At 62.3% G+C, this 24,193-nt stretch overlaps 1 protein-coding gene across 1 annotated transcript in view; it reads left to right on the forward strand.

The window, feature by feature from the left end:
• Nucleotides 1-441: 441 nt before the first annotated feature.
• Nucleotides 442-24,193, forward strand: part of COL7A1 (collagen type VII alpha 1 chain) — a 29,391-nt gene continuing 5,639 nt past the window's right edge. The window contains exons 1-92 of the mRNA XM_030458655.1: nucleotides 442-618; nucleotides 854-1,124; nucleotides 1,665-1,845; nucleotides 1,923-2,082; nucleotides 2,173-2,266; nucleotides 2,352-2,510; nucleotides 2,685-2,848; nucleotides 2,938-3,067; nucleotides 3,143-3,265; nucleotides 3,869-4,018; nucleotides 4,724-4,843; nucleotides 4,966-5,112; nucleotides 5,318-5,434; nucleotides 5,509-5,658; nucleotides 5,864-5,992; nucleotides 6,073-6,219; nucleotides 6,380-6,505; nucleotides 6,577-6,720; nucleotides 6,803-6,928; nucleotides 7,002-7,148; nucleotides 7,237-7,356; nucleotides 7,437-7,583; nucleotides 7,745-7,864; nucleotides 7,968-8,114; nucleotides 8,188-8,324; nucleotides 8,409-8,535; nucleotides 8,615-8,758; nucleotides 8,839-8,999; nucleotides 9,110-9,145; nucleotides 9,290-9,316; nucleotides 9,683-9,775; nucleotides 10,401-10,427; nucleotides 10,502-10,555; nucleotides 10,790-10,858; nucleotides 10,949-11,062; nucleotides 11,392-11,418; nucleotides 11,564-11,614; nucleotides 11,707-11,769; nucleotides 11,881-11,940; nucleotides 12,089-12,124; nucleotides 12,250-12,294; nucleotides 12,490-12,525; nucleotides 12,643-12,687; nucleotides 12,926-12,952; nucleotides 13,055-13,084; nucleotides 13,255-13,326; nucleotides 13,430-13,489; nucleotides 13,616-13,651; nucleotides 13,843-13,923; nucleotides 14,062-14,097; nucleotides 14,168-14,212; nucleotides 14,309-14,380; nucleotides 14,519-14,563; nucleotides 14,670-14,696; nucleotides 14,780-14,821; nucleotides 15,695-15,775; nucleotides 15,940-15,975; nucleotides 16,063-16,098; nucleotides 16,184-16,264; nucleotides 16,415-16,450; nucleotides 16,671-16,742; nucleotides 16,960-17,004; nucleotides 17,198-17,233; nucleotides 17,381-17,416; nucleotides 17,517-17,621; nucleotides 17,775-17,810; nucleotides 17,994-18,029; nucleotides 18,376-18,411; nucleotides 18,591-18,722; nucleotides 18,894-19,103; nucleotides 19,185-19,232; nucleotides 19,398-19,442; nucleotides 19,612-19,683; nucleotides 19,827-19,871; nucleotides 20,018-20,080; nucleotides 20,170-20,214; nucleotides 20,775-20,810; nucleotides 20,983-21,027; nucleotides 21,478-21,540; nucleotides 21,632-21,667; nucleotides 21,779-21,859; nucleotides 21,959-22,027; nucleotides 22,122-22,157; nucleotides 22,252-22,293; nucleotides 22,422-22,466; nucleotides 22,618-22,662; nucleotides 22,790-22,825; nucleotides 22,950-23,009; nucleotides 23,135-23,260; nucleotides 23,396-23,467; nucleotides 23,707-23,742; nucleotides 23,994-24,053. Coding sequence (XP_030314515.1) covers nucleotides 442-618; nucleotides 854-1,124; nucleotides 1,665-1,845; nucleotides 1,923-2,082; nucleotides 2,173-2,266; nucleotides 2,352-2,510; nucleotides 2,685-2,848; nucleotides 2,938-3,067; nucleotides 3,143-3,265; nucleotides 3,869-4,018; nucleotides 4,724-4,843; nucleotides 4,966-5,112; nucleotides 5,318-5,434; nucleotides 5,509-5,658; nucleotides 5,864-5,992; nucleotides 6,073-6,219; nucleotides 6,380-6,505; nucleotides 6,577-6,720; nucleotides 6,803-6,928; nucleotides 7,002-7,148; nucleotides 7,237-7,356; nucleotides 7,437-7,583; nucleotides 7,745-7,864; nucleotides 7,968-8,114; nucleotides 8,188-8,324; nucleotides 8,409-8,535; nucleotides 8,615-8,758; nucleotides 8,839-8,999; nucleotides 9,110-9,145; nucleotides 9,290-9,316; nucleotides 9,683-9,775; nucleotides 10,401-10,427; nucleotides 10,502-10,555; nucleotides 10,790-10,858; nucleotides 10,949-11,062; nucleotides 11,392-11,418; nucleotides 11,564-11,614; nucleotides 11,707-11,769; nucleotides 11,881-11,940; nucleotides 12,089-12,124; nucleotides 12,250-12,294; nucleotides 12,490-12,525; nucleotides 12,643-12,687; nucleotides 12,926-12,952; nucleotides 13,055-13,084; nucleotides 13,255-13,326; nucleotides 13,430-13,489; nucleotides 13,616-13,651; nucleotides 13,843-13,923; nucleotides 14,062-14,097; nucleotides 14,168-14,212; nucleotides 14,309-14,380; nucleotides 14,519-14,563; nucleotides 14,670-14,696; nucleotides 14,780-14,821; nucleotides 15,695-15,775; nucleotides 15,940-15,975; nucleotides 16,063-16,098; nucleotides 16,184-16,264; nucleotides 16,415-16,450; nucleotides 16,671-16,742; nucleotides 16,960-17,004; nucleotides 17,198-17,233; nucleotides 17,381-17,416; nucleotides 17,517-17,621; nucleotides 17,775-17,810; nucleotides 17,994-18,029; nucleotides 18,376-18,411; nucleotides 18,591-18,722; nucleotides 18,894-19,103; nucleotides 19,185-19,232; nucleotides 19,398-19,442; nucleotides 19,612-19,683; nucleotides 19,827-19,871; nucleotides 20,018-20,080; nucleotides 20,170-20,214; nucleotides 20,775-20,810; nucleotides 20,983-21,027; nucleotides 21,478-21,540; nucleotides 21,632-21,667; nucleotides 21,779-21,859; nucleotides 21,959-22,027; nucleotides 22,122-22,157; nucleotides 22,252-22,293; nucleotides 22,422-22,466; nucleotides 22,618-22,662; nucleotides 22,790-22,825; nucleotides 22,950-23,009; nucleotides 23,135-23,260; nucleotides 23,396-23,467; nucleotides 23,707-23,742; nucleotides 23,994-24,053 — 7,641 coding nt within the window. The remainder of the gene's footprint in view (nucleotides 619-853; nucleotides 1,125-1,664; nucleotides 1,846-1,922; nucleotides 2,083-2,172; nucleotides 2,267-2,351; nucleotides 2,511-2,684; nucleotides 2,849-2,937; nucleotides 3,068-3,142; nucleotides 3,266-3,868; nucleotides 4,019-4,723; nucleotides 4,844-4,965; nucleotides 5,113-5,317; nucleotides 5,435-5,508; nucleotides 5,659-5,863; nucleotides 5,993-6,072; nucleotides 6,220-6,379; nucleotides 6,506-6,576; nucleotides 6,721-6,802; nucleotides 6,929-7,001; nucleotides 7,149-7,236; nucleotides 7,357-7,436; nucleotides 7,584-7,744; nucleotides 7,865-7,967; nucleotides 8,115-8,187; nucleotides 8,325-8,408; nucleotides 8,536-8,614; nucleotides 8,759-8,838; nucleotides 9,000-9,109; nucleotides 9,146-9,289; nucleotides 9,317-9,682; nucleotides 9,776-10,400; nucleotides 10,428-10,501; nucleotides 10,556-10,789; nucleotides 10,859-10,948; nucleotides 11,063-11,391; nucleotides 11,419-11,563; nucleotides 11,615-11,706; nucleotides 11,770-11,880; nucleotides 11,941-12,088; nucleotides 12,125-12,249; nucleotides 12,295-12,489; nucleotides 12,526-12,642; nucleotides 12,688-12,925; nucleotides 12,953-13,054; nucleotides 13,085-13,254; nucleotides 13,327-13,429; nucleotides 13,490-13,615; nucleotides 13,652-13,842; nucleotides 13,924-14,061; nucleotides 14,098-14,167; nucleotides 14,213-14,308; nucleotides 14,381-14,518; nucleotides 14,564-14,669; nucleotides 14,697-14,779; nucleotides 14,822-15,694; nucleotides 15,776-15,939; nucleotides 15,976-16,062; nucleotides 16,099-16,183; nucleotides 16,265-16,414; nucleotides 16,451-16,670; nucleotides 16,743-16,959; nucleotides 17,005-17,197; nucleotides 17,234-17,380; nucleotides 17,417-17,516; nucleotides 17,622-17,774; nucleotides 17,811-17,993; nucleotides 18,030-18,375; nucleotides 18,412-18,590; nucleotides 18,723-18,893; nucleotides 19,104-19,184; nucleotides 19,233-19,397; nucleotides 19,443-19,611; nucleotides 19,684-19,826; nucleotides 19,872-20,017; nucleotides 20,081-20,169; nucleotides 20,215-20,774; nucleotides 20,811-20,982; nucleotides 21,028-21,477; nucleotides 21,541-21,631; nucleotides 21,668-21,778; nucleotides 21,860-21,958; nucleotides 22,028-22,121; nucleotides 22,158-22,251; nucleotides 22,294-22,421; nucleotides 22,467-22,617; nucleotides 22,663-22,789; nucleotides 22,826-22,949; nucleotides 23,010-23,134; nucleotides 23,261-23,395; nucleotides 23,468-23,706; nucleotides 23,743-23,993; nucleotides 24,054-24,193) is intronic.

Below are 24,193 nucleotides of genomic sequence, written 5' to 3' on the forward strand. Positions count from 1 at the left end.
GCTTGTCAGTGGGTGGGTAGGGCTTGAGGCCACGGCAGCACGGGGTCCCTGTACACCTTGCTGGACATCTTCTCCCCTTTTTGCTTCCTCCCACCAACTACAGTCACATTACCAGTGTGTTTCTTCAGCTCTGGGCTAGGTCTCCACCAGTCTGCTGGAAGGTCCCAGAGTGGTTCACCACATTCCTGGGATAAGGATGATGGAGATGCTGGAGGGAAAACTGCCTTGAACTTTACCGAGACCTACTGCATCGAGGTCTCCGTGGCAAGCCCCTTCGGGGCGTAAAGCCCATCCCGGGGATCGAACAGCTGCCCCAACTCCTGCCTGGGGTGCAACCAGTGGGGGAGCCAGGGGTGGCACTTCGGGGGGAAACAGCCTGAAAAGCCCCTTTCCTCCTCTCTCCGGGGAGCGGGTGGGAAAAGCCCTTTTGGGGGGGCCGGGATGGGCGGGGGCTCCGCCGCTCCCGCTCCCCCCCCGACACCGCTCTCCGGGCCGCCCCCAATAAAGGGGCGGGAGCGCCGGGGGCCGCTCCGCGCCGGCACCGCCTGCGCCCGGCTGGGCTGGGAACGGCGGGGAACGGCTCGGCACGGCTCGGTGCGGCCCGGCGGGGGGCGGTGGGTGAGTGTTTTGGGCGGGGAGGGGAGCAGGAGGTTGTGGAGGGGGTTCCGCTAAGGGTGGGGGACTGCGGGGTTTGACCGGGGGCACCCGCGGGCGCCCGCCTGCCCTCCCGCGCAGTTGCCAGGCTCTCACCTACTGGGTTCAACTGTGCTTGGGCTGAGACCCGGCGTGGCCATCGTAGTGGTGTCAGGCCGGGTACCCCCCCCACCCCGCAGCCGTATGTGTGCGGGGCTAGCGGGAAGGGTCGCCTCCCCTTGATGACGCTTTTGCCCCCCTTCGTGGGGTATGGGACCCCCCCCCCGTGGGTCCGATGGGCAGGAACAGCCGGTGTGTGCCGATGCCTGGTGCCGAGACTTGGAGCAGACGGGCAGGAGGCAGCGAGGAGGGCTTGTGGAGGCAGAAAGCGCGCACAGCCCGCAGCGAAGCTGGCAGCCTCCCGCACGGCTCCCGGGGCAGTGTGTGGGACTGTGGGCCAGGCCTGGCATCGCTCAACCGGGAGGGCTGGAGTGGGGCCAGGCACTGGCTGCCACCGGGACCACATGCAACCGTGGCACCACTACCAGCATGTGCCACACTGTGGGATCTCCACCCAGTGCTTGCCACCTGGTTGGACATGGGCCAGTTGCTGCCCACCCAGCAGTTTTCAGGGAGCCAGCAGACCCTCTGGCATTGGGGGTGTGTGGGAACACAGCTGGGCACAACCATGCTCCTGCCCTGACCTGAAACTGGTGCTGTGTGCTGAGGGGTGCACCTTGTCCACCCAAGAAATGGTGCTGGGATGCCCTGGTCCCCACTGCTCCATCACCACTGTTCCCAGAGAGTTCGTGGCAGCATCCTCTCCTGCAGGCTCCCAGGATGAGTGGCCAGCTCCTGCTTCTTGCCACACTCCCTGTGCTTCTGAGCCCCCCAGCCACTGCAGCACAGAAGAGGAGCCAAGGTGGGTACTAAACACTGGGTGTCCACGGTGAGGGGTGGATGTTAGAGGGACCCAGCACAACTCTGCTGTGGTATTGGTCCATGCCCTGAGCACCATCCCCCCCTCACAGCGGTGTGCGAGGACGTGCTGGAGGCTGACATAGCCTTCCTGGTGGACGGTTCATCCAGCATTGGCAGAAACAACTTCCGTGCTATCCGCACCTTCATGGATGAGCTGGTGGGGCCCTTCGTGCAGGCAGTGGGTGAGAAGGCGGTGCGCTTCGCTGTGGCACAGTACAGCGATGAGCCACGGTGAGCCTCAGGGAGGGGGCATGAGGGGCAGTGTGGTGGCAGTGCTGGGAGTTGGCATGTCTGCCCGTGCCCTTCAGGGTGGAGTTCTCTTTCTCCCAGCACACCGATGGTGTGAGTGTCCGGAGGGCCATCCAACAGCTGAGCTACAAGGGTGGCAACACTCGGACTGGTGCTGGCTTCCGCTACATCGCTGACAACTTCTTTGGCCCCACGCAGCTCCGGCCTGGGGTACCCCGGGTAGGTGCAGGGTGGTGGCATGGGGAGCAGGAGATGCAGCAGGCCTGTGGGGCATGGGCTGGCTCTTACAGCTCTTGCCTGGCCCCACAGATCTGCATCCTCATCACGGATGGCAAGTCCCAGGATGATGCTGAGGGGCCAGCAGCAAAGCTGAAGAGCCAGGGAATCAAAATCTTCTCTGTGGGTGAGTGAGATTTTGATGCTGAAGGAGCAGGGCTCCTGTTGGGTTCAAGGTCCCTGCTCTCACCTGTCATCTCCATCCCTGCCAGGGGTCAAGAATGCAGACCACAAAGAGCTGATACGCGTGGCCTCAACACCGACCGAGTCCTTCTTCTTCTATGTCGGTGACTTCAAGCTGCTGGGGACACTGGTGCCACTGATGACACGCAGGGTGTGCACAAGCGTGGGGGGCACCCTGCGCCTGCTGGGTATGGGCTCCCACCCTCCACCCTGTAGTGTGCAGGTTTACCTTTAGCACCCCTCCTCCCCAAAATGCCCTCTTGGCCATCCCATTCCACTGGGCACATGGCTGTGCCACCCTGGCAATCTCTCTCCACTGCCCTACACACCCTGGAACTGATGGTCTCTGTGCTCCACTTCAGATGGGCCAAGCCATCCTGGCCCTTCCAACCTGGAGATCCTGGAGCGGGGCCTCGACCAGCTGCGGATCCGCTGGACGGCAGCCAGTGGCCCCGTCACCGGCTACCGGGTACAGCACGTGCCACTGACAGGGCTGGGACAGCCGATCGTGGCGGAGAGACGGGAGGTGAGCGCTCCCCCTTGCCTGCCCAGGGTCCCTGGTGGCTCCATGCGTGGCCTGGGGGACAGCGCAAGGATGACACTGTCCCTGCCCAGGTGAGCCTGGGGCCGCGGGAGACCAGCGCTGTGCTGCGGGGGCTGCGCACGGGGACTGAGTACCTGGTCACTGTCACCGCACAGTACGCCAACAGCATCGGCGAGTCGGCGTCCAGCCGAGCGCGCACCCGTGAGTGTCTGTGCCCGTGGGGACGGGGACACGGGCAGCGACTGGGTGCTCATCCCTCCCTCTGTGTGCCTCCAGAGAGCCGTGCCGGCTCCGTGCTGGATTTCCGTGTGGTGGAAACAGGACCGACCTTCCTACGGCTGGCCTGGCAGCCTGGCCCCGAACCGCCCCAGGGCTACAGCCTCAGCTACACCGTGCAAGGTGAGGGGCGGTCCCTGCCAGCGGAGAGTCCTTCCCGGACGCCTCTGTGCAGCCCCATGGGCTGGTGGTGGCGGGGGCTTGCATGGCGGGGTGCACGCAGGGGTGCGCGCCGAGACCCCCGCGGTGTGTGCGTGGCTGCCCTCGCCGCAGCGACCGCTGATCGTGCGTGGGCTGTGGGGCGCGTGTGCGTGCAGAGGCGGCGTGTGTGTTCTGCACCCAGGAGCGTTGGTGCGTGGGGCTCAGGGTGTGTGGGGGGCTCGGGTGCTCGCGATGGCCGGGGGCCGATTTGCCCCCCAGCCCTGGGCTGGGAGTGCAGGCGTGCGTGTGCCCCCACGGTTGCTGCTCTTGGAGCTGGGCGGCAGACCCCCGTCCCAGCCAGGAGCTGGGTTGGAGCCGTGCACCTGGCAGCCCCTCCCTGGCCTCGGGCGCGCCGGTGGGTGCCCCTTTCCTGGCCGTCATCCCAGCCTCTCCCAGTACTCCCCACCCCTGGCACTGCCTGGCATCCCCGGGGCAGGGTGCCGGCCCACGGACACCCCTTCTCTGCCGGGCCTGATGTGATCCATACCCACTCCCACCCTTCTGCTTCCCCTTCCACCCCCCAAGGAGTGCCCCAGGGGGAGGAGAAGATCTTGGGGGCCATTGCGCAGTCGGCCACTCTCAGCAACCTGCACCCTGACACTGAGTATGTGGTGACGCTCAGACCCCGATCCACGCAACAGCCATCCGTCCCTGCCACCCTCACCGCTCGGACACGTGAGCATTGTACCTGGGCATGGGCACAGCTGGGGACAGGGATGAAATCGCAGGACAGGGACACACCTCCATACCCCACTGCCTGCCCCACTGCTGCCTGGGGGGGCCGGGATGGGGATGTGGGTGAGCACAGCTACAAGGTGATGCTCTGAGCCCCAAAAGGTGCTTCCAGAGGGTATCCAGTGCTGTGTGGTCTCCCAGCTTCTTCAGAGCCTCCTGGGAGTGTTTCCGCTGGAGCTTTCCCCACGTAATGGAAAAATGTGGACTGAAAAAATGCAGTGGGTTTTTTTTGTAATAAATCCCAGCACCACGCTCTTTGGGAGGAAAGAGCGGTTTCCGTGAGCACGGTGGAAAGCATCGTTGGGTTGGAGCGGGGGTGAGGCCCTGGGGTAACACCTTTACAACCCTCAAATTTTGGCACACCAATTCCTTCCACTGCCCCAGGCAGCCTTAACCCACAGAAAGTATTTAAGGCATTAAGAGGAAGGCATCTGAGCTCCGGTTTGCTGGAGCTGGGGTGTTTGAAGGAGCTACCTGAATATGGGCTGCACTCAGTGACCTCTGCACCATTCAGCATCCATGAACAGGGGCAAGGGGGCTTTACCCCACCCCCCGGAGCAGGCACTGTTTGCAGGTGAAGGTGCTTCCTGCTATCCCCTGGTCTGCTCTCCTGTGGGGGATGCGATGGGTACCTCTCACCCACAGGGCGCCCGGTGGGCATGCAGCACCTGGCTGTCCAGAACATCTCAGCACAGAGCATGCTGCTGGCCTGGCAGCCTGTCAGTGGTGCCACTGGCTACCGGCTCTCCTGGGCGACCCTCACAGGTAGGTGCCCATCCCAGAGCTTGTGCCCCTTCTGCTGTTGAGCCCAGGGAGGAGAGGCAGGAGGGAGATGGTAGCACCCCCTACCCAGACCCCCCAAGGGACTGCTGCTCCGGCTCTTGCAGGGCAGGACAGGCACAGGGTGGACCTGGATGCTGGGCAGACGTCGCATGCACTGGGGGGGCTGCAGCCCAACACTGATTATGTGGTGACGGTGGCCCCACTCTTCGGGCAGCTGGAGGGATCCACAGCCACCATCCAGCAGAGGACGGGTAGGTGGCAGGTACGGGTGATGACATCCCACTGGCTGTACCCCCAGTGCCATCACTACAGGATGGGGTGGGGACCAGCACCCGTGGCCCCATGCCATGGTGATGCTCCTCATCCTGCCATGAGCAGCTGGCTGGGGACATGCTGGGGAAGGTTACAGGTGGCAGAGTGGCGAGGGCAGCCTGGCCCATGGTATCCCTCTTGTAGAGGCAGGTGGGGAGCAGACACTTCGGACCAACATCCTGGGCCCCACATCCATCCAGGTGCTCTGGACCAGCACCCGTGATGCCCGTGGCTACCGCCTGGAGTGGAAAAGAGCCACAGGTGGGCTCGAGGCACCTGGTGTCCCCTGTACACCCTTATGCCTGCAGCCAGTAGTGACTCTCCACTCCCAGCAGGACCAGAGCCCCCTAGGACAGTGTCACTTCCCAGCAGTGCCAACACCTACCAGCTAATGGGGTTGCAGCCAGGCACTGAGTACCGCATCACCCTCTACACACTCTATGATGGTGGGGAGGTGGCCACCCCTGTCACCACCTTCCAGACAGGTGAGTGACTGCCATGGGTCCCCTGGGTTGTCTTCCAACTTTCTAAACCATGGAGATGGAGGAATGTCCTGCATGGCATTGCTCACACTGGTGACCCCTTTGGCCATGAGACCTGCAGTTCTCTGGCCATGGCCCAGGGTGAGGATGGGGGCTGTCCTGTCAGGGTTGTGCAAGTCCTGCATTGCCTCACCTTCTCTCCTCACAGGTGTGGACATGCCCGTGGGTGCTGTGTCAGACCTGCGGCTTGTTGAGGAGTTGGGCAGGCGGGTGCGGCTGGGCTGGACTGGTGTGCCTGGTGCCACAGAATACAAAGTAGTGGTGCGCAACAACCAGGGTGAGTGTGGGCATGGGTGGCACCACAGGGGACCCCAGGCAGATGGCACTGAGGGTTCACAGGTGCCCTGCTCCTGGCAGATGGCACGGAGAGGATGAGGCGTATCCCGGGCAGCCAGACAGGAATGGAGCTGAGTGACCTCCGTGAGGGCATCACCTACCTGGTGCGTGTCTCAGCTCTTGTGGGTGGCCGGGAGGGCAGTGCTGCCACGCTCACACTCCGCCTCAGTAAGTCCACACTGGGATTTGGCACTGGGAGTCCCAGTACTGTGTTTTCCACCCTGGCATGTATCTGTCCTCTATGCCTCCACAAGCACTCAGGGTGCTGGGGTGGCCATGTGGTCCTTCTGGGCACCCTGAGGTGATGCTGTTGTGCTGTGGGGTGCAGAATACCCAGTGGTGGGCAGCATCTCAGAGCTGCGGGTGACAGAGGCCGGTCCCAGCCAGCTGCGGGTCACCTGGAGAGGGCTGCCAGGTGCTGGGGGCTACCTGCTGACATGGAGAGGCAGTGATGGTGAGTGTGGGGACAGTGGGATGCTGTGGCAGCAATGCCAGAGCCCTTCCCATGCTGGCTGTCTCTCCTAGGTGTGCAGCAATCCCGTTTTCTCCCTGCCAACCCCACTGCCTTCACCATCGAGGGGCTGCGTGCTGGCATCCTCTACACTGTTGGAGTCTCAGCCATTGTGGATGGCCGTGAGGGCAGCCCTGTCACTGCCACGGGGCGGATAGGTGAGATGTCCCCCCACCTGTCAGTGTTGGCTGGTGCCACTTGCTGTGTGCAAGAGTGACAGCGACCCTTTTGGTGTCACAGTGACCGAGCAGGTGGGGACAGTGTCCCAGCTGGAGGTGCAGGCATCCAGGAACAACATTGCCCGTGTCACCTGGGTTGGTGTGCCAGGAGCCACTGCCTACCGCGTGGTGTGGAGCCGCAGGGACGGTACCGTGGGAAAGGGATGGGGATGGGCTGCAGAGACAGTGAGGCTGGGGGCTGACACCACAGTCTTTGACAGGTGGGTCAGAGAACAGCCGGCAGGTTCCTGGCCACATCAACTCCTTTGACATCCCTGATCTGGAGGGAGGTGTCTCCTACACTGTGAAGGTGACAGCGCTCATCGGCAACCGGGAGGGCAATCCTGTCTCCATCGTTGTCACCACTCGTGAGTGCTGGGGTGGAGGACAACACCTCAGAGTAATGTTGGCAACCCCTGCCCCTGACGCTGTCTCTCTGCCCCACAGCAGAGGCAGCCCCTCTGCCCCCCGTCAGCAGCTTCCAGGTGACAGAGGCTTCAGAGCACCGCCTGCGTCTGGCCTGGGTGCCGGCTGCCGGCAGTGCTGGGTACCGGCTGGTTTGGCGCCTGGCTGAGGGTGAGCATAGCCCGCTGCCTGCCCTGTGTCCTCGCCAGCCCCCGCCTCGCACCCCCTTACCCCTCTCTCCTCCTGGGCAGGGGGTCCCCAGCACAGCCAGCAGCTCCCAGCATCTGCCAACTCCTACGACCTGGGGGGTCTGGAGCCAGGACGGCGCTACCACATCAGCATCACCAGCCTGGCGGGTAGCCGGGAGAGCAAGCCGGCCACTGTCACCGCTGTCACTGGTAAGGGACTGTGTGTGGCCAAGGGGACATCAGATCCCAGGCGCAGGGCTGAAGCCCAAAGGAGCACACAGGGACTGGGCTGTCCCAGTCTTGGGCTGGGAAGTGATGGGTTAGGGAAGTGGGAATGGGATGCGGTCAGGACAACCTTTCCTCCTCGGCAGCCACCCGAGCCCATGTCACCAGCCTGCGGGTGACAGAGGTGCAGAGAGACTCGGTGACGCTCACCTGGTCACTTGTCCCTGGCGCCTCTGGGTATGTCTTCTCCTGGAGCCCCCCCGCAGGTGAGATGGGTGGGTGGCACTGGGATGGGTGGTCCCAGAATGGGGGGGTCTCTGGCCCCACTGGGGCTCTCTGGCCCCCCTGACTTTGTCTCCTGGGTGACAGCGGGGGGCGAGAGAGGGCGGACACTGCCCAGCACTGCCAGCTCCCTGCAGGTCTCTGGGCTGCGCCTGGGGCAGCGTTACACCTTCACCATCCGCCCACTCCTGGGGAGCACACCGGGTGCTGAGACCTCCGTCAGCGAGCGCACAGGTATGGTGGGGACACTGGAGGGACAGGCTGGGCTCGTCTCCACTCTGGTGGTGGCTTCACCCCTTCCCTGCAGTCTGCAGGGACGCCCGCGGTGACATCGTGTTCCTGGTGCACGGCACCCGTGACAGCTCTGCGGGAGCTGATGCCGTCCGCACCCTCCTCTCCAACACCGTGTCCACCCTGGGCCGCCTGGGCCCCGAGGGCACTCAGGTAGGGTCTGCTGCGGCAATGGGGGGGCTCAGAGGACACAGGGGGGCAGTGGTGCCCACTGCTCCCCCATGCCATCCCTGGCAGGTGGCTCTGGCCACGTACAGCTACCGCAGTCTGCCCTGGCTGCTCCTCAACCGCTCCAGTGACCTGCAGGCTGTGCTGGAGCAGATCCGCACCATCCGCTACGAGGAGCCCAGCGGCAACGCCATCGGTGAGGGGCTGCACCGGGAGCTGGGGCCGTGGCTGCTGTGACCCTGCTGACTGCCCTCTTCTTCCTTGTCCTTCCCCAGGGGCAGCCATCACCTTTGCCAAGAACTACCTGCTGAACCCTGGTGCAGGGCGCCGACCCGGTGTGCCAGCTGTGCTGGTGGTCCTGGCTGACAGCCCCTCCGGGGATGATGCCATTGCTCCAGCCAGGGATGTCAAAGCTGGGGGTGAGGATGGATGGGGTCCCAGCAGGGTGTGCAGGGAGGGGGCTGCATCCTGTGGGGTGCTGAGGGTGCTCCTGTCTCAGGGGTCCAGGTGTTGGCAGTGGGCTTGGAAGGGGCAGACCACGAGCAGCTCCGGCGTGTAGTCACTGGCGAGGACCCACGGTACATCTACCACAGTGGTGGCACCTTGGCAGAGCTGGAGGAAGAGCTCACTGATGACCTCTGCACCATCATCTCCACCAAGGTAAGGGGTCTGGTGCCCTGGGTATGGGGACCAGCCCTGCAAGGGGATGGAGGCTTCTCCTACCCCTGGGTTCACATGGGCTTACCTTGTCTTGCCAGCCAGAGCCAGAGCCAAAGCCGAAGCCTTGCACTGTGCAATGCCCCAGGGTGAGCATTCCCATGCCATGTTGTGCCATGCCATACTATGCCACTGGGGCTCAGAGACCCCCCAAGTTTGCTCATGGCACCAGTGTAGGGGGGAAACAAGAATGTGGGTAGAGCCTCTAACCCATTCACTCTGCCCCTTTGTAGGGTGAGAAGGGGGACCGTGGTGAGATGGTGAGTGTTTTGGTGTCCCACCCACCCCCTCCCCCAAATGGTGGCTCTGATGGATGGGCTGCATCTCCTCAGACCCTGCTGACGCCAGGCTGAAGGGTATGATCACTGGCTATGTCTCTGCAGGGACCACAAGGACGTGTGGGACATCCGGGACCTCCTGGACAGCCGGTAATGTCCTGATGAGGATCAGCTCCCTTGCAGGGGGCTGCTATATGGTCACTGTGTCCCTCTGTCCCCACGTCCCTTTTTCCTGCTAGCCAGTGGGTGTAGGGCAGGGACTTGTCCAGCCCTTGTTGCTGAGGCAAATGGGGAACATCCATTAGCCACTACCTGCCACCCAGTCCATCCTCCCTGCTGTCTCTCCAGGGCCGCCATGGACTTCCTGGCCCCCCGGGACCCCCGGGGCCACAGGGTGAGCCAGGAGGGAGCATCGAGCAGCCAGGCAAGAAGGGGGACAGAGTGAGTACTTCCAGCACCTCACCCACACATCCTATGGTCCCTGAGCACAGGGACACAGCCATACAGGTGTCTCTAGCCCTCATTCCTCCTCACCCAGGCTGGTGGGGGGGATTCCACTGGGGAGTCCTGGTCCAGACCCATGCTTGTCCCTCTCACCCCAATTCAACACATGCTGGAAAGGCACCCCAGGACCCATCTCTGACATTGGGCTGTCCTGGGCTTGCAGTGCCAGGGTGTGCTGGGTGCTGGCATGATGCTTCTGTCCCCTGCAGGGATTCCCTGGAACTGATGGGACACCTGGAAGCCCTGGCCGTCCTGGGAACCCTGGATCACCTGGCCAGCCAGTGAGTAAAGGTGTCCTCCTGGGTTTGCTGTTGCCTGCTGGGCTTTTCCCATTGCCTGCCTGGTCCTGAGCTTTGCCCACCCTTTGTCAATGCTGGGGGGGTCCTCCATATTTAGCAGGGTCACTGCTGTCCCCAGGGTGTGCATCCCAGGCCAAGTGTCCATCCCTGCCTTGGCTGGAGCCCCTATCCCATCCCATCCCATTGCATCCCATCCCATTCCTTCCTGCTCTCCTGGCTGGCAGGGACACATATTCACCTCCTGAGCTGTTGTTGTTTTCCAGGGCATTCCTGGCCCCCGAGGGGATCCGGTAAGTATAGCCCCATCCCTTTCCAGCCCCAATCCTTGTCCAGACTCTCCCTTCACTCTTGTATTTTGTTCCAGGGCCCACGGGGCCAGATGGGGCTTTCTGGCCCAAAGGGGGAGAAAGGCGAGCCGGTAGGTGATGGGCACAGGGCTGCCCTGTGAGTGTTCCTGGGGAGCAGTAAGGACCCCAGTGGGCACATCACAGCCCCTGGCACACCTGGTACTTGGTGTCTGGGTGACCCCAGGGTTCCCCCATCTTCCTGCCAGGCCCCTGGTCTCACAAGTGGCTCTGCAGACCCCATCCTGAAGTGGGGCACACAACAGGGCACATGGGGACACTAATTTTTCCTCCCCCTCCTCATCCAGGGAGAGCCCAGGGTGATTGTGGATGGAGAGCAGGGGCTGCCAGGCAGGAAAGGGGAGCCAGGCACACCGGTATGTTTGGGGGTGGCAGTGCTGGGGGCTCTCTGTCAACACCCTCAGCCATGACACAGCTCCAGCTAACAGAGCATCTCTGTCCTCTAGGGCAGCCCTGGCCTCCCTGGGACCCCTGGCCCACGGGGGCCCTTTGGTGATCCAGGTCCCCCTGGTCCACTTGGACCTGTGGGGCCACCAGGACCTCCAGGAGAGTTTGTCAAGGTACTTTCTGTCTTATGCTGCATGGCAACAGCTTGGGGGAACATGTGGACAAACAGACAGAGGGACAGGCAGCAGCTTGAAGTTACTCTCTTGTGCAATGCTCCTGATCCCACTCATGGGCTGCTGTCCCCACCAGCTGTTGTCCCTGCCAGCTGTGCCCATGCACACCTACACATGCCTGAGCTGCTGCTGACACCAGTCAGTGTGGGGAGAGGCACATGGCATGCATGTGCCCTGATATCACTGATGGTGGGCTCCATCCAGCCTGCATTCAAGAGGGTATGTGGAGTGCAGATCTGCCTTTAACCTGATATTTTTTGCTCTTGCAGGGGGAGAAAGGTGACCGAGGAGAGAGGGTGAGTGGCTCTGCATTCCCCTGGCTCCTCTACCCTCCTGGATAGGGGTCTCATAGGTGCCTGTGGGCACCGTAGCACCCCAGGGTGCTGTAAAGGACTGAGACCCCCGGGGCCATCACAAAGGAGCTGACCCTTGTCTCTTCAGGGACCCCCAGGACTGGTGGATGGGGCTGTGCGAGGGGAGCCTGGTCCACCGGTGAGTTTTGCCACTGGGCCAGTGGGGATGGCAGAGGGGAGCAGGGCTGCAGTGGCCATGTGTCCCAAGGGCTGAGCTGTGCTCTCTTGCAGGGCCTGCCTGGGGACCCTGGGCCTCGGGGACCTGCTGGACCCCCTGGACTGAAGGGAGAGAAGGTAAGAGAGTGGTAGGGATGCTTCAGGCTGGGGCTGGACCTTGCACTGCTCTCCAGCAGGGATATCTGTCTCCACCTCACTGGCATGGCTGTCACCTTTCCGAATCCCTAGGGTGACAGCAAAGAAGGTTTCCCAGGGCCACCCGGCCACCCTGGGGATCCAGGAGACCGGGTGAGTTTCCCAAAATATAGTAAGGAGGGCAGGAGATTGCCTTGCCCCTGAGCCAAGCCTGATGGCACCCTGAGGGCTCTCACTCTGTCCAGCCTGGGTGCTTGCCCTGCCATGCTGGAGGCGACATCTTCTCTGCCCTCCTTTGCAGGGGCCTCGGGGACCACCAGGCGAGCAGGGCCGGAAAGTGAGTGGTGTAGGGACTGAAGGGATACTCTCACGCTGCCATCAGTGGGGAGAAAAGGGGTATGAGGGGCACACTGGGTCCCTGTGAGTTCTGCTGTCTCTGACCCCATCTTCCTCCTGTGCCAGGGTGACCGTGGGGCACCAGGCGAGCTGGGAGAGATGGGCGAGAAGGTGAGATGGCTTCAGAGCAGGACCATGCCACTTGGTAGCATCTGAAGGTCCTGGTGCCCCTGCTGCCACAGGGTTGCTCTGTTTGGGGGGTCACTGTCAGAGCCCCATGGTCTCATATGGTATGTGGGACCAGGCTCTGAAGGGCTCTGTGGAGGGAGAAAGGCTCCTGAAACCCTTCTCTGCTTCACTCTGCAGGGGGACCGAGGTGTGCCAGGCCCTGAGGGTGAGAAGGTAGGTGGATTGGGGCAGCTGTAGCCATGCCAGGGCAATGCCTACCCTGTCCTGGAGCAGCCACCCTGGCACGGTGGGAGATGCCCCTGACACCTTCCTCTTCTCCCCCTCCTGCAGGGTGAGGCTGGAGCCCCAGGACGCCCAGGGCCATCAGGCAGAGAGGTGAGTGGGGGTACTGGGTGTGGTGCTGTAGACACAGCACCCCAGGAACAGGGAGATGTCATGACCCAGGTGTGTGTCCCCAGGCACCACCATCCCCCTGAGGTCTCTTTTGTCACCCACAGGGAGCTCCAGGACCAGCTGGCCCCCGGGGAGAAAAGGTGAGGGTGAAGTGGAGACCTGGTGGGGTGGTGAGGGGCTGCCAGGGAAGGGGCTGTCAATGACACCCATCTCTCTGCAGGGTGAACCAGGAGCACCTGGCAAGCCGGTAAGTGATGCTGCCCAGTGCCTCCACCTCTGCCTGCCCCAGCCCCAGGACAGGGAGCTGTGGGAAGCACCCAGCATGGTCCCCTCTGCTTCTCCCCCCCAGGCTCCCACTGTGGTCGGTGTTGGAGAGAAGGTAACCCTGCCCCAGAGCCCCCTGGCCCTGCACAGGAATCCCTGGGCATGGCTGTGAGCTGAGAGATTGCACAGCTGGGCAAGAGGATGCCTGTGCTGGTCCTCAGGCCTGCCCGTCCCCAGCTGCAGTGGGGAGAAGGGATGTTTATTGTGCCATTTTGTCCACTTCAGGGTGACAGAGGTTTCCCAGGACCAGAAGGACCTCCTGGCCCTAAGGGCGATGTAGGAGATAAAGGTGCCCGTGTGAGTACTGCCTGGGGACAGGGGTCACAGGGGGCATGGCACAGCCCCCCTAAACCTTATGGTGCCTGTGCCATTGCTCCAAGCTGCATCCCTTTGTGTCTAGGGTGCCCCTGGACTGAGCATTCCAGGGCCAGCTGGCCCCAAAGGCGAGCAGGGCGATCGGGTGAGTCTAGGTGGGCTTCCTGGGTCTGCACTGGGGACATCAGTTCACATCCATGGACCCTCTGTCAGCATGAGTGACAGAGTGACATGTCCCCAGTGACATGATCTCTCCTTTTCCAACAACCAGGGTATCGTTGGCCTCACAGGCAGGACTGGCCCAAAGGTAATGTCACTGCAGGGAGCATCACTCCTCCATCTGTCTGTCCATCCTTCTGTCCGGGCTCTGGAGGGGCTCTCCCTTCAGGAGGTGCTGCAAGTGCCACTCCAGGGAGTGAAGGTTGCTGGTGCTGAGCCCCTTCAGCCCTATGCTCCCCAGACACTCCCCTGATCTGCTGCTCCTTCCCCCCTACCCAGGGTGATCCAGGGGAGCCAGGGGAGAAGGGGGAGCCGGGCCGAGCGGGTGCCCCAGGGCAGATCGGGCTGCGAGGCAAGGAGGTATCGTGGGATGAGGGGAGCTGTGGGACTGGGGGGTGAGGAGTCCCCAGGGAGGTGGGGGGGCTAGCAGGGAGCAGGGGGATACAGATGACTTGTGCTTTTCTCCCCCTGGCTGGTGCCTGCTGACCTGTGCTGCAGGGAGAGCGTGGAGAGAAGGGTGATGAAGGCACCCCGGTAAGTGCAGACCCATGGGACCACTGCCCCTCTTCCTACCACCCCCCACTCACCCCTTTTCTCCCCACAGGGTGAAGTGGGTCTGCCTGGCAAACCTGGAGACAGGGGTCCCCGGGTAAGCGCAGGGCTGGTGGGCACACTGGGGTGGGTGAGATGCCTGATGGCCTTGGGGTGACCCAGTAAAGTGCACTCTCACTCTGCTTCCACCCAGGGCCTCCCCGGTTACCGTGGGCCCCCCGGGGAGAAGGGCGACTCAGGGGACCCAGGTCCCGAAGGCAGGAATGTGAGTACCACCTTGTGTGCAGCCCCTGCCCTATGGGCACCCGCCATCCCACGCACCCCATTGACCCACGGACACCTTACCCACACCCCCCTACATGTCCCACATCCTCTCCTCCCCTCACCCTGTTCTTTTCCACAGGGCAGCCCAGGAGCACCAGGGAGCAAGGGTGACCGTGGGGAGCCGGTGAGTGACAGGGGGACACGTGCCTGTCCCCCACCTGGGGGACAGCCCTGCCCTTCCCCGGGCAGTGCCAGCTCCTCTTAACATGCTTTCCCCACACTTCTTTTAGGGGCCTCCTGGACCCCCAGGAAGAACTGTAAGCTGTGCCCCTACCCCTCTCCCTGCCCACAGGCTGGTCCCTGGCCCCATGTGCTCTGACAGCCCCTCTTTGCCCCACAGGTTGATGTGGGGCTTGGAGGAGCAGGGGAGAAGGGTGAGAAGGTAATGAGTGTGTCCCCTGGGATCCTGGTGGTGAGGTGCCCTGTAGTGTCCCACACTGGGCTCTGCCTGTGCACTGGGATCCTCCTTGCCCAAATCAGCCCCTGCTCTGTGGAGCTGATGTGGACCATGGCTCACAGCCATGTGGGATCTGGGGATTACATGGGATCTAAGGGATACATGGAGTGATGTTCCCACCCAGTGCTGGGAGAAGGGTACCAGGATAGGATGTCCCTGTAGGGATGAGGCCTTTGAAACACACCAGCCCCACAGAGATCCCACAGCAGTACCCCATCTCTGGGTGTTCTGCTTTTACATGCCAGCTCATGCTTGGAGAAGTTTTGGCCATGGGCTGTGCTTTGTGCTGGATGGCATCATGGTCCCCAGCCAGGGTGCAGCTGCCTCCTGGCTCAGCAGTGCTGCATGTTGCATTTTTTCTGCCACCGCTATCATAGATTTGTATAATTGGTTTGAGTTGGAAGGAACCTTAAATATCATCTGGTTCTACACTCTGCCATGATTAGGGACACCTCCCACTAGACCAGGTTGCTCAAAGCCCCATCCAACTTGTCCTTGACCTCTTCCAAGGAGGGGGCAGACACAGCTTCTCTGGGTAACGTGTTCCAGCCTCTCACTACCCCCAAAGGAGAGAATTTCTTCCTAATAAGTATCTTCCCAATAACTATCAGGCCAGCCATGAGCCCAGATGCCAATTTTTTCAACCCATGGCTGTATTTTTGGCTTTGCAATTATCCCACCCTTAAACTACACAGCATAGACAGAGGTGCTCAGCATGGGCTCTGGCACTGGCTCAGCACAGGTGTTTGTGGTGGCCTTGGGGCAGTGCTCTCTAACTGCAGTGCCCTTCCCTGGCAGGGGGACCCTGGGGACCCCGGTGAGGACGGTGCGAAGGGGGCCCGGGGTGATGCTGGCTCCCCTGGACTGCCTGGAGAGAGGGTAGGTGCCAGGTCCCTGGTGTAAAAGGTGGCAAGACAGCAAGATGGATGATGTTCTGCGGGAGAGCTGGGGGTCCTGGTGTGTGTGTGTGGGGGGGTGGAGCTCCCAGGACCCCCTCCTTCCCATCCATGGTCCTGCTGCTGAGCGTGTCTCTCTCTTGCAAGGGCGTGGAGGGTCCCCGTGGTCCCCCCGGTGCACGGGTGAGTGCCCCTTCCCCACAGGGGTCTGTGTGAGGGGTCTGTGTCCTGCTTGGCTCCCTCTCATTCCCTTCTCTTCCCACCCCACAGGGTGACCCCGGAGACCGAGGCTTGCCGGGAGAGAAGGTGAGGGGGCTGCAGGGTGGGGTCTGCCCCATGGCACCCCTGTCCCCTCCCATAGCTCCAATCCTCTGTCTCTGCTGTCTTACAGGGGGACCGTGGCCCCCCGGGGCTGGATGGCCGCAATGGGCTGGAAGGCAAACCTGGGCCCCCAGGTCCCACCGGGCTGCGGGTGAGCATGGTCCAGGGTGGGGGCTGCAGAACAGAGAGGGGATGGAGCAGGAGGAACTGTTCCTCCAGACACCCTCTGGGTGGGGGATGCTCATGAGGGGCCCATGGCAGGGCAATGGTGTCCCTGCCCTCACATCCTCCTTGTTTGCAGGGGGATCCAGGAAAGCAGGGGGACCCTGGACGGGATGTAAGTACCTCTGGAGAGGGTGGGCTTGGATTGTGCTCCTGCTGGGGACACTGTACTTGCAAGAGACTGGCATCCTGCCCACTGCTCCTTGGTCCAGGGTGGCACAATGGGACCATTCCTGGTCCCAAGCAGGGTGCTGCTGTCCCTGTCTCATCCTCTCCTCCCAGAGCTGTCTGGGTGCCCTGCAGCCCTGTGCTCCCTCCATCTCCTTTCCCCACAGGGGCTGCCTGGGTTGCGTGGGGAGCAGGGACTGCCTGGCCCTGTGGGCCCCCTGGGACCACCCGGCCCCCCTGTAAGTACCATCTGCCCTGTGCCCTGGGGACGCATGGTGCCCTGTGTCCTCTGCAGTCAGTCTCAGACAGTGCCATATGCCAGGGCTTGTCCTGTGCCCACCATCCCCTTCCTGGCACCCTTGGACTGCAGTGGGGCCCAGGGACCTCTGGCTCCTGGGTGGCTCTGTGATGGGGGGAGCTCCAGGGGGCTCTGTCACTGCCTCTGCTTTTTCCCAGGGAAAACCTGGAGATGATGGAAAACCTGGGCTCAGTGGCAAGAACGTGAGTAAGGGGGAGCTGGGCTTGGCTCTGGGGTGCTGAGGGCTGGTGATCCCAGCACATCATAAAGGCAAGAGGGAAATGTGGCAGAGAGCCCCTGTGCTCTGAGCCATGTCTCTGGCACTGGTACTCATCCTATGTGATGCCTGTGCTGGGGTGGTTGAGTTGGGCACTGACTGACAGCCTGTGTCCCCAGGGAGAAGATGGGACACCAGGAGAGGATGGGAGAAAGGTAAGGAATAGAGCCTTGGGTGGTCCCTGCATGATCCCTGCCTGGTCCCCACACACCTAATGGCTCCTCCCTGCCTGGCTCCTGGCACATTATTTTGGGGTTTGTGGATGGAGCAACATCCCTCTCATTCCTTTCCCTCCTGGTTAGGGTGACAAGGGTGACACAGGACCCCCTGGCAGAGAGGTAAGAACCTCCTCACAGAAGAGCATGGTGATGGGTACATGCCCACCCAGGGACAGACCTGGGCACCCAGGTCCTGGGGGTGACACTGCTCTCTTGGCAGGGCCACAGCGGTGCCAAAGGTGAGCAAGGGGACAGAGGTCTGCCAGGTCCCCTTGGCCCCCCTGGCCTCCCTGGCATCCCAGGACAGGTTGGCCCCCCAGGCCAGGTGAGTAGTCCTCAAACCCATGGTGCCACCCAGCACCAGACCCTGGAGTGCAGACTGCTGTGAGATGGACAGACCCCTGCCCACAGCTCCCTCAGGGCACTGCCCCATGCCTGTGGGTGCCAGGTGCCATTGTGTCCCTTCCATGTCTTCTAGGGCTCACCAGGTCTCCGTGGTGTGGCTGGACCAAAGGTAGGTGTGCTCCTCCTGCCCCCAAGAACCCTCAAGGCAAAGGTCTGGAGGCCCCTGTGCCAGAGGTGGTGGGTCCTTGGTGGGACTCTCTGCTGCCAGGCTGGCAAGGCTGGACACTGGTGATGGAATTGGGTGCCAGGCAGCCTGGATCTGCACCCCTCTGACACCTTTGCTGTGTTTCAGGGAGACCCGGGGGAGCCTGGACTGCGAGGAGAGCCAGTGAGTACGCAGCACTGTGCCTGGCGAGCTGGGAGCTGGGGTGGTGGCAACCACAGCCCCTGCCCTGGCAGCACCAGCAGTGTTAACTCTGAAACTTATTGAAAGCAGCATCAGCACTGCTGCCATCACCTACTACACCACTGCAACTCTTCTCATTCCCTCTTTCTCTGCAAACCTAGGGGCGACCTGGCAACCCTGGAGCACGTGGAGACCCTGGGACTGCAGTGGTGAGTCCCACCCAACCTGCTGGGCTGGGATGCCAGCCCTGGAGGATGGAGGATCCTCCACAGCCTCCATGGTGGGAGCAGGCCAACACTCACTTTGTTTTTAATGTTTTTTGTTGCAGAACATTGAACGTAGCTTAGAAGCACTTGGCATTAAGGTACATAGTCCCCCAGCTGTGGGGCTGGGGGCTGTTCCTGACACATGACAGCAGGAGGGAGTGACATTGGGTGCGATGGGAGATCCCGAGTCACCTGGGACAGGTTGCTAGGGCTGTGGGGTGCTGCTATGGCTGGATTGCACTAACACCCTGGCTTGTGGCTCTTTCCTGGCACCCAGATTTCATCTTTGAAGGAGCTCACAGGTGCCTACGATGGGAGCTCAGACTCCTTTCTGCCAGTGTCCGAGCGGCTGCGGGGCCAGAAGGGCAGCCGGGGGGAGCCAGGAGAGAGGGGACCTCCAGGCCGAGAGGTGAGCAGAGCTGAGCTCCATGCTGTGCCCAGACATGTGTCCTGCTCCCCACACCCAGACTGGTGGGAGGGACCGTGTGGCCAGCTCAGCCATGGTGCGCTGACATGCTCACGGTGAGCTGACATCCCCCAGCACAGGGCTGGCTCTGCAGCACCGTGTCACATTTTGCAGGGCTCCTTAGGCTTCCCTGGTGAGCGAGGACCCAAAGGTGACAAGGGGGACCCGGGTGCCCCTGGCCCCCAGGGCCCCATAGGCCGTGCTGTGGGTGAGCGGGGTCCTGAGGGGCTGCCTGGGCAGCCAGGGGAGCCTGGCAAACCAGGCATCCCTGGGGTACCGGGCCGGGCTGGGGAGCTGGGAGAGACTGGGCGGCCCGGTGAGAAGGTGAGTGTGGGGGGGAGCTTGGGGTGGGGGCTGGGGGCTCTGGGGGACAGCCCTGTGACAGACATTGTGTTGTTTCCCCAGGGTGACCGGGGTGAGAAAGGTGAGCAGGTGAGCTGGGATGGGGACATGGTCCCCTCTGTCCCCCTTGTGCTGTGTACCCCTCAGGGGGATGGGGTCTCTCTGTGGAGTAGGGGAATGCCCTATGGGGACCAGGACTGGCTGTGCCAGGGGTGGCTCTGCTCCTTGGTGCCCTGATGTCCCTTCAATGCTTGACATGTTTTTCCCTCCCCCCAGGGCAGGGACGGTTTGCCAGGACCCCCAGGGCCCGCAGGGCCCAAGGTAGGTGATGGCTGCTGCTGGGGACTGTCCCCAGGGTGTGCCAGCCTCCACCTGCAGGGGTGAATGGCCATGTCCAGTCCCCTAGGATGGGGGCTCAGGGAGGACTGTGCCTCTGGGGGACCACCCTGAGGTCCCCTGGGTGCCAGCCCTGACTGCACCCTGCCTACAGGCAGATGTGGTGGAGGGCAGCCTGATGGGCTTCCCGGGTGAGCGTGGCCCCATCGGACCCAAAGGAGCAAAGGTGCGTGCCCAGGCAGAAAGGAGCAGTGTAGCCAAAGTGACTGACAGGGGACAATGCAATGAGATGGGCTGGGACAGTGGCAGGACAGTCATCCCTGGGAAGGACAGAGGGGGCTGATGGCATCTGTCTTCTCCGTGATGCAGGGTGAGCCAGGAGCCGAGGGTGAACGGGGACCCAAAGGAGATAAGGTCTGCGGTCGTAAGTCTCTTACTGCCAGCAGGGTAGCCCCATGGAGCAAAGTCCTGGGCAGGGACACTGCTGGGTGTCAGCAGGCTCTGAGGGGAATGAGAATGTCCGTGCCTCTCTTATGACCCTGTGCCTATCCCCACTGCAGGGTGAGGGCGGTCAGCGAGGTGACCGCGGGGAGCCTGGCGAGAAGGGCAGAGAAGGTGTCCCGGTGAGTACTGGCACTGTCCCCCAGCCTGGCTTTGGCTCCAGACCCCTGCCTGGCATTGATGCCATCCTCATCCCCACCTCTTGCTCCAGGGTCTGCCGGGTGAGCGAGGGCTGACCGGGCCTGAGGGGAAGCCGGTGAGTGGGGACATGGTGGGGGATGTGGGGTGGGATGTGGAGAAAGGTCCTGTGGTCCTACACCAGCGGGAGCCTTTACATCACGTTCACTTCCTTCACCTCCATGCAAGACCCATAGGGCTGTAGGGGATCTCCTGTTTCCCTCTGTAAGTACCCATGTAGTTGGGTACCACACACTGGGAACAGGGAGCATCCCTGGGGAGTGGGCAGGGCTCTGACGTGTTTCTTTGCAGGGTGTGCCAGGCTTCCCTGGCGTGCTGGGACGCCCGGTAGGTCTCTATGTCCACTCCTTGTCTCTGTGTCCACCCCTTGTCTCTGTGTCCCCCCTGTGTCCCCTCTGTGTCACATTGTCCTCAGCACACAGCCAGGGCCACTCTGTTACCTGGGTGGGTGTTTGGCCCCAGGTGTCTTACCAGGAGCTGGCCAGGCCTGTCCTCACCTGGTGTGGGTGCTTACTAGAGCTGCTGGCACTGTCTGGGTCTACTCTCCCAGGGGTGCTCTCCATGCACCCACCAGGCAAACCCCATCCCTGCAGTGACCCCATCTCTTCCTCCCTTCAGGGCAACCAGGGAGACCCAGGACCCCCAGGACCTCCGGTAAGGGGTGCCCCCTTGCCACGTGCAGGGGACTGTCATGCAAGGGGGGTGTCAGCCAGGGTGGGCATCCCTTCTAGGAGCATGGGTGGGCTGGCAGTGCTGGGACCACACTGCTCCTTCCTGTGCCACCGGCAAGCACCACCCCAACATAATGATCCCTTGTCCCCTGCAGGGCAGCGCTGGCCCACCAGGGATCCAGGGCCCAGCTGGGACCAAGGTATGACACTGGTACTGCCATCATCATGTCCAACTTGGCAGAGGAGAGCGGTGCCTTGCCAGATTTGGGAGATGGAGGGAGGGACACATTTTGTGACACTTTGGGCTGGAGGGAGGGGTGTTTTAGGTTGGTCTCTTTCCTGGATCAGCCCTGTGGCAGGGGCAGGGGCATGGCTGTGACCAACACCAGTGATGGGTGGGATGGGGCACTGGGACTGACACGGGTGCTCTTTTCTCAGGGTGATCCAGGGGAACCTGGCTCTGGAATCCGGGTGAGTACCCATGTCTTTCTGTCAGCACCTGCCTGGCCCCCTCTCAAACCATCCAGCCCCTCCAAAGCCAGGGGACTCCCCTGCTATCCATGTACCATCCTCTGGGGGCAGCTGAGGTCCCAGCTGTGCCAGGGCAGTGCATCAGGGTCCCCTCTCTGATGTGGCTGTTTCCATTGCAGGGTTTGCCTGGTCCCCAGGGCAGCATGGGGCTGCCTGGACCTCCCGGGCCCCCTGGCCCAGGGGTAGGTATCTGCAAACCCCCCCTACCTGCTTTCTGGCTGTTATCCTGGTCCCCAGGATAACACGTGATTTGTCCTTGTGTCTCCTTTACAGGGCCCACCAGGTGTCCCTGGGCTGCCAGGACAAGTGGTGAGTGTGTCACCTCTCTGACCTCACTGCCATCCATCTGGGTGCTTGGGGTTGCTTAGGGGGGCTGTGGGACTGCCCCCCATGCCCCAGCCCAACTCTTACCTCCCACAGGGGGAGAGTGGGAAGCCGGGTGTGCCGGGCAGGGACGGTGTGCCAGGGAAGGATGGCGAGGCAGGGATGCCTGGGAAGATGGTATGGTGCTGCTCATCTTGTCCCCCCCCAGCAGGAGCCCTGTGGGGCTCAGCCCAGGGGGTCTGCAGCTGAGGCTGAGGGCTGTTCTGCTTATGCCAGGGTGTGCCAGGACCTTCGGGACCTGCTGGTCCCAAAGGAGAACCAGGGGATGCTGGACCCCCAGGGCAGGTGAGTGCAGAGCTTCCCTGGGAGCTCCCTGGAGCTTCCTCAGTGCATCCCTGTGCAGCGCTTCTCACATGCCCTTCTTTCCCCTGCATCCCAGGGCATTGCTGGCCCTCCTGGCACCAAAGGCGAGAAGGTAAGGAGCCAGGGTGTTGGGTGGGGCTGCTGAAGCCCCCAGGGTGGGCAGGAGTTCGCTGTGGGAATGTCTGAGCACCCCTGTGTTGCTGCAGGGAGAGCCAGCGCTGCTGGAGGGTGTGCTGCTTGGAGAACCAGTGAGTTGGCCCCATTAACTTTGTCCCCCTTATTAATCTTGTCATCTCCTGTCCCCTCTCCATGCCTCTGGGGATTGAACCAGCCCTGTGGCTGCCCCCCTCCCCTAACACCACTCTTCCCCTGGTAGGGCTCCAAGGGTGACAGAGGTTTGCCTGGTCCCAAGGGTGAGAAGGTGAGTGCTGCCCCAGAGGGGCTGGTTTGGAAGGGGTCATGGGGACTCTGGACTCCCCAGCTGTGTGCCCATGGCTGTGGGGTTCTGGCTGCAATGGCTCCCTCTGCACATCATCTCCCAACCCTGCTTTTCGCTTGTTTCTCCCTTCTAGGGTGAGCCAGGAAGATTCGGGGAGCCAGGAGATCCTGGGGAAGATGTGAGTAGGCACAGAGGCACAGAGGCCAGGAGATGGATGCTGGGGGCAGCAGATGCTGTGAGGGGGAGGGACCTTTGCCCTCACCACCTATCACCCAGTCCTTCCTGATGTCTTCTTGTCTTTGCAGGGAGCCAAGGGGTCCTCCGGAGCCAAAGGGGAGAAGGTAATTGTGCCCAGGTCCCAGGGATGTTCCCCTGCCCTGTGAGGCTGCTCCAGGTGGCACAATGCCCCCAGCCCCCCTGTGTCTGCCAGCCAGGGGACACACTGTGTGCTCTGCCACTACACAGGGATCTCCAGGTGTTGGTGTGCAGGGACCACCAGGACAGAATGGGCCTCCAGGCTTGAAGGTAACCCCTGTCCCTGTGTCACCCAGGCCCTCACTTTGTCCCCAATGCCCAGGTGCTGGCCTGGCTTGGTAGCCTGAGAAGCACATTTCTCTCCCTGGGACTCACCTTTTTTCTACATACTCCAGGGTGACATTGGCTTGCCAGGACCCCCAGGACCCCCAGGCTTAGCAGGCATTGCTGGAACACCAGGACAGCCGGGCCTGAGAGGGGACAATGGGCAGCCTGGCCCTCCAGGTGCCCCAGGAGAGAGGGTAAAGGCTATGGCTAGCACTCACCCATGCTGGTCTGAGTGACCCCAAACCCCCAGGCAGTGTCAGTGGGCTCACCGCAAGCCCCACCAGCTCTCAGACATGGTCTCTGCCTGCTCACCAGTGTTTTCCTGCCAGGGTTTGCTTGGCTTTCCCGGGAGAGATGGCACTCCTGGACCACCAGGACCTGCTGGACCCCCAGGGCCAGCTGTGAGTATGTTACTTCAGGGCTGCAGTGTCCCTGAGGGGTGCAGGCTCTGCCCTGGCTCCCCCACAGGCTCAGACAGGGTGATGGGGACCCACCCTGCACCTTCCCAGCCCCAGCCTCTAGGACTGAGGGGTTCTGGGGGCTCCAGCATGGGGCAGGTTCTGCTGTTAGAGTCCCAGGGAAGCTTTGTAGGGTGCCTGGCATCACCCATGGCTTGTTCACTCCTCTCCTTTTTTTTTAGGGCATACAAGGAGCCTCTGGCCTGAAGGGTGAAAAGGTAGGACAATGATAGCCCTACAGCATGAGTGTTATGGGGCCACTTCCAACATGGGGTGTCCCTGCTGCAGCCACCCCCTGAGTAATGCTGAAACCACTCCTGATGGTGACACATGGGAACCTGCTCTGTGCCAATCAACCAGGGCAGTGGGGGATCCACAGAGTGTCCCCTGGCATGGTGGGGAACATGGCATGGCTGGGAAGAGTGGTGGGCAGCAAGGACAGGGACAAGCTCTTGCCTTCCCCTGGCAGGGTGCTCCAGGAGCTGGGCTTCCAGGAGCCAGAGGTGAGCGTGGAGACCCAGGGCCACGGGTAGGTACTGCCATGGATCTCCTGTGTCCCCACCACCAGGGATAAGAAATCCCATGGTACCAGCCCTAAGGGGATGAGGAGCCAGTGCTGCATCTGTCCCCAGGGTGGGGTGACACATGGGGTGCTCCCATCCCAGGCAC

This window comes from Calypte anna, chromosome 12, assembly GCF_003957555.1.
Source record: "Calypte anna isolate BGI_N300 chromosome 12, bCalAnn1_v1.p, whole genome shotgun sequence".
NCBI classification, from domain to species: Eukaryota; Metazoa; Chordata; class Aves; order Apodiformes; family Trochilidae; genus Calypte; species Calypte anna.